The sequence below is a fragment of the Rhinopithecus bieti genome, unplaced genomic scaffold (assembly GCF_001698545.2).
Source record: "Rhinopithecus bieti isolate Rb0 unplaced genomic scaffold, ASM169854v2 scaffold_5889, whole genome shotgun sequence".
Taxonomy (NCBI): Eukaryota; Metazoa; Chordata; class Mammalia; order Primates; family Cercopithecidae; genus Rhinopithecus; species Rhinopithecus bieti.
The window spans coordinates 975,901-986,108 of record NW_016805277.1 but is presented as its reverse complement, the minus strand read 5'-3'; the positions used below and the strand labels follow the sequence as shown (position 1 = coordinate 986,108).

Below are 10,208 nucleotides of genomic sequence, written 5' to 3'. Positions count from 1 at the left end.
CAACTCATAACTGATGGTTGGTACCTGATAGTCTGGTAACAAAAGTGTGATTATCTAGGTTATACTAAGTTTTTAGTTCATATATTAAATTTTCCTGAATTTTTTTGATAGGCCACCTTTAAACAACATTACACTCATTTAGGGGCTGAGATGGCAGACTCTGAAACTAGCTATCGGTGTCATAAAAATTATTCAACTTAAAAAAAGTTCATTTTATGAAATATATGATTATCTGTTCAAAAACAGTCTTCTTTTTTTTTTTTTTTTTTTATTTGAGATGGAGTTTTGCTCTGTCGCCCAGGCTGGAGTGCAGTGGCCGGATCTCAGCTCACTGCAAGCTCCGCCTCCCGGGTTTACGCCATTCTCCTGCCTCAGCCTCCCGAGTAGCTGGGACTACAGGCGCCCGCCACCTCACCCGGCTAGTTTTCTGTATTTTTTAGTAGAGACGGGGTTTCACCGTGTTAGCCAGGATGGTCTCGATCTCCTGACCCCGTGATCCGCCCGTCTCGGCCTCCCAAAGTGCTGGGATTACAGGCTTGAGCCACCGCGCCCGGCCTCAAAAACAGTCTTCTAAAAGCTGTGAAAATCTCTGTACGTTTACTTTTATTCTGTTAAACATTAGGTTGTCAGTTGTTACATCTTTGTGGCCAGATGTATCTTACACTTGTTCATGCTGAGATGGCAATGTACCTTGCCCCTTTGTTCCTTTGACTTGTCTATACTGCCATAGATATGTGTGACCACTTCTTTGATAAGGGAGTTACATGGCAATAATCTTTGTCTTCAGTTTTGTCAACAGGCACTGATAGTCTTGTTAGCAGTTGTAAGGTTCAGTAATAGGCAATTTTTCTTTTTTTTTTTTTTGAGATGGAGCCTTGCTCTGCGCCCAGCCTGATAGGCAATTTTTTAACTTGATCCTGGAGAATTTAACAGTATTGGTGAAACATTTTGGAAAATTTCAGGCCGAGCGCGGTGGCTCACACCTGTAATCCCAGCACTTTGGGAGGCCGAGGCAGGTGGATTACAAGGTCAGGAGTTCGAGATCAGCCTCCAGCCTGGCCAATATGGTGAAACCCCGTCTCTACCAAAAATACAAAAATTAGCCAGGTGTGGTGGCACGCACCTGTGGACCCAGCTGCTCCTGGAGGCTGAGGTAGGAGAATCGCTTGAACCCGGGAGGTGGAGGTTGCAGTGAGCCGAGATCGCGCCATTATACTCCAGCCTGGGGAACAAGAAGGAGACTTCGTCTCAGAATAAAAAAAAAGTGTTCCTTCTGCCTTGGTCTCCTAAAGTCCTGGGATTATAGACATGAACCACTGTGCCTGGCCCTGTATTTTTATTTATTTTTATTTATGTATTTTGAGACAGTTTCGCTCTTGCTGCCTAGACTGGAGTGCAGTGACGAGATCTCAGCTCACTGCAACGTCCGCCTCCCAGGTTCAAGTGATTCTCCTGCCTCAGCTTTCTAAGTAGCTGGGATTACAGGTGCCCACCACCACGCCGGGCTAATTTTTTGTATTTTTAGTGGAGATAGGGTTTGACCATGTTGGCCAGGCTTGTCTTGAACTCTTGACCACAGGTGATCCACTGTGCCTGGCCCGGCTCTCTATTTTTAGTCTCACTCTAAACTTAGTTGATGTTAATGGAACAAACTATGTTGGTAAACAAAATTAACAAAATATTACAAAATTAATAACATTAAAATTTTATTCATGTTAATTTGTACTAGAATATGTCACATGGCCTATTGAACCTAATGATCAGTTAATGAAAAATTAATAAACAGGGCTGGCCACGTACAGTGGCTCACCATGCCTGTAATCCCAGCACTTTGGAAGGCCAAGACAGGAGGATCACTGGCGCCCCGGAATTCAAGATCTGCCTGGGCAACAAAATGAGACCCCCATCTCTATTATATTAAAATTTAAAGTAATAATAATAAAAACAAACAGGGCAATGTATCTACTCTAGAAGTGATTTAATCCAAATTTTATATTTACTCTGCTTTAATAATTGACAGGTAAGAGGCCTGGTAGGGGAGAGTTAGAAATTTGTAAAATACGGGGCGGGCACAGTGGCTCACGCCTGTAATCTCAGCACTTTGGGAGGCCAAGGTGGGCAAATCGCCTGAGGTCAGGAGTTCGAAACCAGCCTGGCCAACATGGTGAAACGCTGCCTCTACTAAAAATACAAAAAATTCGCTGGGCATGGTTTTGCGTGCCTATAGTCCCAGCTACTCAGGAGGCTGAGGCAGGGGAATCTCTTGAACCCGGGAGGTGGAGGTTGCAGTGAACTGAGATAACGCTATTGCACTCCAGCCTGGGTGACAAAAAAAAGAAAAAGAGAAAAAGAGAAAGAAAGAAAGAGAGAGAGAGAGAGAGAGGGAGGGAGGGAGGGAGGGAGGAAGGAAAGGGAAGGAAAGGGAAGGAAAGGGAGGAAAGGAAGGAAAAAGGAAGGAAAGGAAGGAAGAAAGAAAGAAGAAAGAAAGAAAGAACGGAGGGAGGGAGGGAGGGAGGAGAAATTTGTGAAATATGCATGTAGATTGAAAAATATTACAAATTTAGGAAGTTAACATGTTTCTGGTAACTCTTTGGTGATTATAATTTAAATGTAAGTTTAGAAGTTACTCAGCTTTGGTAAAAGGCTGGTTTTGGCCAAAGTCTTGAGTTTTTAAGTAACGTGTGAAAAACTGATGTTTCCATAGGTTCTTCTGTACCTCCCTTAGTGAATCCACCTCTGCCTACAACTTTTCAACCAGGAGCTCCTCATGGGCCCCCTCCAGCTGGAGGCCCACCCCCAATAAGGGCCCTCATGCCCCAGACATCATCATATAGAGATGTACCCCAGCCCTCATTTAATTTGGCTGTCAACCAAGAAGGTAAGTGAACCAAGAAGCAAAGTCAAGTCCTCGAGTTTTGACTTAGGGTAGAAAGATGAATATTAGCTGAATTCTGTGCATTAAAATCACAGTTTTTCCAGAAAATCTAGTTTTGGTTAGGGATGGGCTACAGGAATTTACATTTTAAAGTTCCTCAGGAATTCCATTGCCATCCGCTAGACTGTGACTACTATTGGGAAAAAATCTTTTAGCATTTTGTTACTTTTTTTGTTGCTATGCAGATTTTTTAAAAATCATGGCTATAAAGTCAGGTGGCTTTTGGAGGTGCATGCAAGAGAAGAATTATTACTTTTCTTGACATGACATTAGAATGTTAGGAATATCCTTTTAAAATATTGACGCTTTTCATTCAAGATGTATTTTGATTGCCACTATTATTGTAAATGTTAACACATACTTATGAAACTAAATAAAAGTCATTTATACAAGCAGTGGAAAAATACAAGCTTTTGAAGTTTGATTTTCCCCTCCCTAAAATCAATGTCAGCTACATGTAGTTTATATAAGTAAAATATTTTAAAGCATCATCTTGGGATGTAATGGAAATAAAAGTGTTCATTTAAATAAGATATTTTGTAAAGTAAGAAATTTGGTTTTAGGCTGGCGCAGTGGCTCACCTCTGTAATCCTAGCATTTTGGGAGGCCAAGGTGGGTGGATCACTTGAGGTCCGGAGTTTGAGACCAGCCTGGCCAACATGGTGAAACCCCGTCTCTACTAAAAATACAAACATTAGCCAGGCGTGCTGGCACGTGCCTGTAATCCCAGCTACTTGTGCAGCTGAGGCAGGAGAATTACTTTTGATTTTAGCAGTAATATAATCATTGCAGCAAGATGTAGAAATAGGGAAGCAGATGAGGGGGTAAAAACATTGCCCATATTATACTACTGAATACAATCAATATTATCATTTTTGTGTTTTCTTCTAGCATTACATTAAGTATTGTAAGTAGGGAAAAGAATAATGCTAGCATTGAGTAACAAGGCCAGGCGTGGTGGCTCATGTCTTCAATCCCAACACTTTGGGAGGCCGAGGTGGGCACATCACCTTAGGTCAGGAGTTTGAGACCAGCCTGGCCAAGGTGGTGAAACCCCATCTCTACTAAATATACAAAAATTAAGGCCAGGTGCGGTGGCTCACGCCTGTAATTCCAGCACTTTGGTTGGCCAAGGTGGGCGGATCACCTGAGGTTAGGAGTTCCAGACCAGCCTGGCCAACATGGCAAAACCCTGTCTATACTAAAAATACAAAAATTAGCTGGGCATAGTGGCAGGCGCCTGTAATCCCAGCTACTCAGGAGGCTGAGGCAGGAGAATCGCTTGAACCTGGGAGGCAGAGGTTGCAGTGAGCCAAGATGGCACCATTACACTCCAACCTGGGTGACAAGAGTGAAACTCCATCTCAAAAAAACAAAATCCAAATTAGCCAGGAATGGTGGTGGGTACCTGTAATCCCAGCTACCTGGGAGGCTGAGACAGGAGAATGGCTTGAACCCGTAAGGCACTCCAGTGTTGCCCACTGCACTCCAGCCTGGGCAACAGAGCAAGACTCTGTCTCAAAAAAAATAAAAATAATAAAAAATAAAAATACAAAAATTAGCCAGACATGGTGGCATGTGCCTGTAATCCCAATTATTCAGGAGACTGAGGCAGGAGAATCACTTGAACCCGAGAGGTGGATGTTGCAGTGAGCTGAGATCGCACCACAGTACTCCAGCCTGGGTGACAGAGTAAGACTCAGTCTCAAAAAAAAAAAAAAAAAGGAACAAAATGATGAAGCATTGTCTCATTGGTTGCCACAATATTACTTTGAAAATCAAGTTACAATAAATATTTAAATAAGAAAAAGAAATTTAAAGAGATACAGTTTACTCTGTCACACAGGCTGGAATGCAGAGGTGCCATCATAGCTCACGAAAGCTGCAGTCTCCTGGTCTGGAACTACAGGTGTGTACCACCACACCCAGCTACCATTTTATTTTATTTTATTTATTTTTGAGACATAAGTCTCACTCTGTTGCCCAGGCTGGAGTTCTGTTTCCCAGGCTGGAGTGCAGTGGAAGAATCTTGGCTCACTGCATCTTCTGCCTCCCAGGTTCGAGCGATTCTTGTGTCTCAGTCTCCTGAGTAGCTGAGATTATAGGCATGCACCACCACACCTGGCTAATTTTTGTATTTTCAGTAGAGATAGGGTTTTCCCATGTTGCCCAGGCTGGTGTGAACTCCGGAGCTCAAGTGATCTGCCTGCCTTGGCCTCCCAAAGTGCTGGGATTACAGGTGTAAGCGTCCACACCTTACCTACATTTTTTAACAACTAAAAATAATTCACAATATGCTCAATGTTTTTGTTTCTGCTAAAAGTTTTACTGTGATTTTCTGTTACAAATTCATGGCTAAAGTCATGTTGGTCTTGAGAACTGAAAAGAAGTTACTGACTAAACCATTAAATTTATCTACTTCGTGTTAATACGGTCATTGAAGTTAGCAGTTTTGTACTTAGGTGCTAGAGGTTAATACCATTCACTGAATTTAGTTTCTTCTATTCCTGAATTAGAGCTCATACTTAGTAGAGGTAACTGGAAATAAATATTTAGTTCTCATAAACAGATGTCCCTGGCATTTGTCTTTAATCCTGTATAATTTTGGGAGAAGAGATGTTAAGATGTTAGTTCTATTTTAGTGGTTGTCCTCTGGACTTAAAGCAGTTGTTCTAATTCATTTATATCATCTTCAAATTAATTTTGGATTCTACTCTCTTTGTTAGATATTTTGAAAATAAGGGCTGGGCACGATGGCTCATGCCTGTAATCCCAGCACTTTGGGAGGCCAAGGTGGGCGGATCCTGAGGCCAAGAGTTTGAGGCCATCCTGGCCAACATGGTGAAACCCTGTCTCTACTAAAATACAAAAAATAAGCCGGGCGTGGTGGCACATGCATGTAGTCCCAGCTACTTGGGAGGCGGAGGCAGGAGAATCCCTTGAACCCAGGAGGTGGAGGTTGCAGTGAGCTGAGATCGCAACACTGTACTCCAGCCTGGGCAACAGAGCGAGACTCCATCTCAAAAAAAAAAAAAAGAAAAGAAAAGAAGGTCTTTGTTCCTCATAATTTTACTTTCTTTTTTTGTTTGCTTTTTGAGATGGAGTTTCACTCTGTCGCCCAGGCTGGAATGCAATGGCACAATCTTGGCTCACAGCAACCTCTGTCTCCCAGGTTCAAGCAATTCTTCTGCCTCAGCCTCCTGAGTAGCTGATTACAGGCACGTGCCACCATTCCCAGCTAATTTTTTTTTTGTATTTTTAGTAGAGACAGGGTTTCCCCATGTTGGCCAAGCTGATCTCTAACTCCTGACCTCGTGATCCACCCACTTTGGCCTCCCAAAGTGCTGGGATTACAGGCGTGAGCCACTGCACCTGGCCTCTTTTTCTTTAGGTAGTTTTGATTTTGATAATTTTTTTCATTGTGTACGGCTCCTTAGAAGTTTTTAATGCAGCTCTCACAACTGCTGAAATCTTTCAGATGGTACATAATTTTACAAACTTCATAAAGAGCCATCTTTTGCTAGAAGTTATTTTGGTGGAGTAGGTTTTGAAAAAGCCTTGTTATTTCGGCCTTTGGCTTAGGTAAAATGCAAGGTGAAAAAAGACTCTTTCCAAAGACTCATGTTTCCTTTCCCTGAAGTTGCAGCTAAATTACTTGAAACTATTGTATATGTAAAACTTGGATTTTGATGTTGTTAATAGGCTGTAGTTTTAAATTATTTGTTGCTTAGAAAATTATTTAAAATTGGCCGGGCGCGGTGGCTCAAGCCTGTAATCCCAGCACTTTGGGAGGCCGAGACGGGCGGATCACGAGGTCAGGAGATCAAGACCATCCTGGCTAACATGGTGAAACCCCATCTCTACTAAAATACAAAAAACTAGCCGGGCGACCTGGCGGGCGCCTGTAGTCCCAGCTACTCGGGAGGCTGAGGCAGGAGAATGGCGTGAACCCAGGAGGCGGAGCTTGCAGTGAGCTGAGATCCGGCCACTGCACTCCAGCCTGGGCGACAGAGCGAGACTCCGTCTCAAAAAAAAAAAAAAAGAAAATTATTTAAAATTTTGGATATTAGTTCAAATCATACAGAGATTGTAATAATCATTCTAATTAAAATCTTGTTGATGAACTTCCTTTTTAGGTATTACATCAACTACCAATAACGGATCTATGGTGGTCCACAGTAGTTACGATGAGATTGAAGGAGGTGGCTTATTGGGTGAGATGCTATGAAAGTTTTTTTTTTAATCTCTTTTTTCTAATTATAGAAATAATATGTGGTACTTGTGTGAATATATAGGAAACTAAGAAGGTAACTTCATGATCATGTAGCCATACATACTATTAACTTATTTATTTATTTATTTTTTGGACACAGGGTTTCACTCTGTCGCTTAGGCTGGAGTGCAGTGGTGCGATCATGGCTCACTGCAGCCTTAGTCTCCTGGACTCAAGCAGTCCTCCCACCTCAGCCTCCTGAGTAGCTGGGACTATAGCCATGTGCCACAATTTCCAGTTTTTTGTTTTTGTTTTTGTTTTTTGAGATTGAGTCTCACTCTGTTGCTCAGGCGGGAGTGCAGTGGCAAGATCTCAGTTCACTGCAGCCTCTGCCTCCCAGGTTCAAGTGACTCTCCCGCTTAAGTCTCCCAGTTAGCTGGTGTAGAGGCACCTGCCACCACACCCTGCTAATTTTTGTATTTTTAGTAGAGACAGGGTTTCACCATGTTGGCCAGGCTGTTCTCTAACTCCTGACCTTAAGTGATCTGCCCGCCTCAGCCTCCCAAAGTGCTGGGATTATAGGCATGAGCCACCATGCCCAGGCCCTGGCTACTTTTTGTATTTTTTGTAGAGTCAGGGTTTCACCATGTTACCCAGGGTGGCCTTGAATTCCTGGGCTCCAGCAATCTGCCCATTTTGGCCGCCGAAAGTGCTGGGATAATAGGCATGCGCCACAGCATCTGGCTCTACTATTTAACATTTTTTATTTCTATGCGTTAGATTTTTTGTTAAGTTTTTCTTCTTGTCAGAATTGGGATCATGGATTTATTATTAGTGTGTTTTGACTATAGAGTACTTTTAGAATTTTTTTTCTGTCACCCAGGCTCAAGTGCAGTAGCACCATTATAGCTCACTGCAGTCTCAAACTCCTGGGCTCGTGTGATCTTCTACCTCACCCTCCTGGAGTAGCAGTGACTACAAGCATATGGTACCATGCCAGGCTAGTTTTTTTATTTTTGTAGAGATGGGGGGCTGGGTCTCGATATATTGCCTGGGCTGGTCTCGAACCCTTGGCTTGAAGAGATTCCTCCTGCCTTGGTTCCCCGATTTGCTGGGATTACAGACATGAACCACCTCACATGGCCCATTTAGGAATTTTTTTTTTTTTCCTGAGACGGATTCTTGCTCTGTCACCCAGATTGGAGTGCAGTGGTGTGATCCTAGCTCACTGCAACCTCCAACTCCCTGTTTCAATCGATTCTCCTGCCTCAGCCACCCAAGTAGCTGGGATTACAGGCACGTGCCACCACACCCAGCTAATTTTTGCATTTTTAGTAGAGATGGGGTTTAACCACGTTGGCCAGGATAGTCTTGATCTCCTGACCTTGGCCTCAATCCACCTACCTTGGCCTCCAACAGTGCTGGGATTACAGGTGTGAGCCACCTCACCCTGCTAGGATTTTTTTTTTTTTTTTTTTTGAGACGGAGTCTCGCTCTGTCGCCCAGGCTGGAGTGCAGTGGTGTGATCTTGGCTCACTGCAAGCTCCGACTCCCGATTCACACCATTCTCCTGTCTCAGCCTCCCGAGTAGCTGGGACTACAGGCTTCTGCCACCACGCCCGGCTAATTGTTTGTATTTTTAGTAGAGACGGAGTTTCCCCATGTTGGCCAGGATGGTCTCGATCTCCTGACCTCATGGTCCTCCCACCTCAGCCTCCCAAAGTACTGGGATTACAGGCGTGAGCCACCACGCCCAGCTGCTAGGATGTTTTAATTAAAGTTGTTTTAAATTAGAATTTTAGTCTGAATACAAAACTTAGTACATGATATAAAAGTAAATTAACTATTCTTTTGTTTTGTTGGTTTTTTTTTGTGTGTGTGACAGAGTTTCCCTCTGTCGTCCAGGCTGGAATGCGGTGGGCACAATCTCGGCTCATCTCCGCCTCCTAGATTCAAGCAGTTCTACCACCTCAGCCTCCCAAGTAGCTGGTACTACAGGCGCATACCACCACACACCCGGGTAATTTTTGTATTTTTTGGTAGTGATGGGATTTCACTATGTTGGCCAGGCTGGTCTCAAACTCCTGACCTCAAGTGATCCGCCCACCTTAACCTCCAAAAGTCCTGGGATTACAGGCATGAGCCACCACACCCAGCCAATATGAAAGTAAATTAACTGTGCAAACTAGTTTTCATGTCTACTACTATAGTATAAAATATTAACTAGTATAAATCTATTAAGAAGATTTTTGGCCAGGCACAGTGACTCATGCCTGTAATCCCAGCACTTTGGGAGGCCAAGACAGGCGGATCACCTGAAGTCAAGGAGTTTGCGACCAGTCTGACCAACATAGTAAAACCCCATCTCTACTAAAAATACAAAAATTAGCTGGTGTGGTGGCACGCACCTGTAGTCCCAGCTACTCGGGAGGCTGAAGCAGGAGAATCACTTGAACCCAGGAGAGGGAGGTTGCAGTGAGCCGAGGTTGTGTCACTGCATTCCAGCGTGGGCGACACAGTGAGACTCCATCTCGAAAAATAAAATAATAAATAAAATAAAATAGATTTTAATCATTGCTATTACTTTGTTACTGGTGTTTGTCTTATTTTACAAAGTTGATAAATGAAAGTATTAAATTATCCAAAGAATTTTGGAGTTATAATACCTATACTTTATTAGATTTATGTGTTGATTTAAAGCATTCTGGGCCAGGCATGGTGGCTTATACCTGTACTCCTAGCCTGGACAACATGGTGAAGTCCTGTCTCTACAAAACATACAAAAACATTAGCCAGGCATGGTGGCACACACCAGTTGTTTCAGCTATTTTGGAGGTTGACATAGGAGGATCACTTTAGTCCGGGAGGTTAAGGCTGCAATGAGGTGTGATTGCGCCACTGTACTGCAGCCTGGGCGATAGTGAGACCCTTTTCAAAAAAAAAGTTTTGTTTTTTTTTTAAAATTGTGATATGTTTGTGTATGTGTATTCTCCATCTACACAAAGTGTGAAAATGAGATTAGTCTATAGTGACAGAATTCAGGATAGCAGTAACTTGGTA

The 10,208-nt window shown here is 43.1% G+C and overlaps 1 protein-coding gene across 3 annotated transcripts in view; it reads left to right on the top strand.

Moving 5' to 3' along the window:
• Positions 1 to 10,208, top strand: part of SEC24A (SEC24 homolog A, COPII component) — a 49,371-nt gene that overhangs the window by 15,355 nt on the left and 23,808 nt on the right. For 2 of the 3 annotated variants that reach the window (XM_017871948.1, XM_017871950.1), the window contains exons 3-4: positions 2,705 to 2,878; positions 7,072 to 7,149. In XM_017871948.1, the coding sequence (XP_017727437.1) occupies positions 2,705 to 2,878; positions 7,072 to 7,149 (252 nt within the window). The remainder of the gene's footprint in view (positions 1 to 2,704; positions 2,879 to 7,071; positions 7,150 to 10,208) is intronic. The other variant, XM_017871949.1, reaches the window with a different exon arrangement.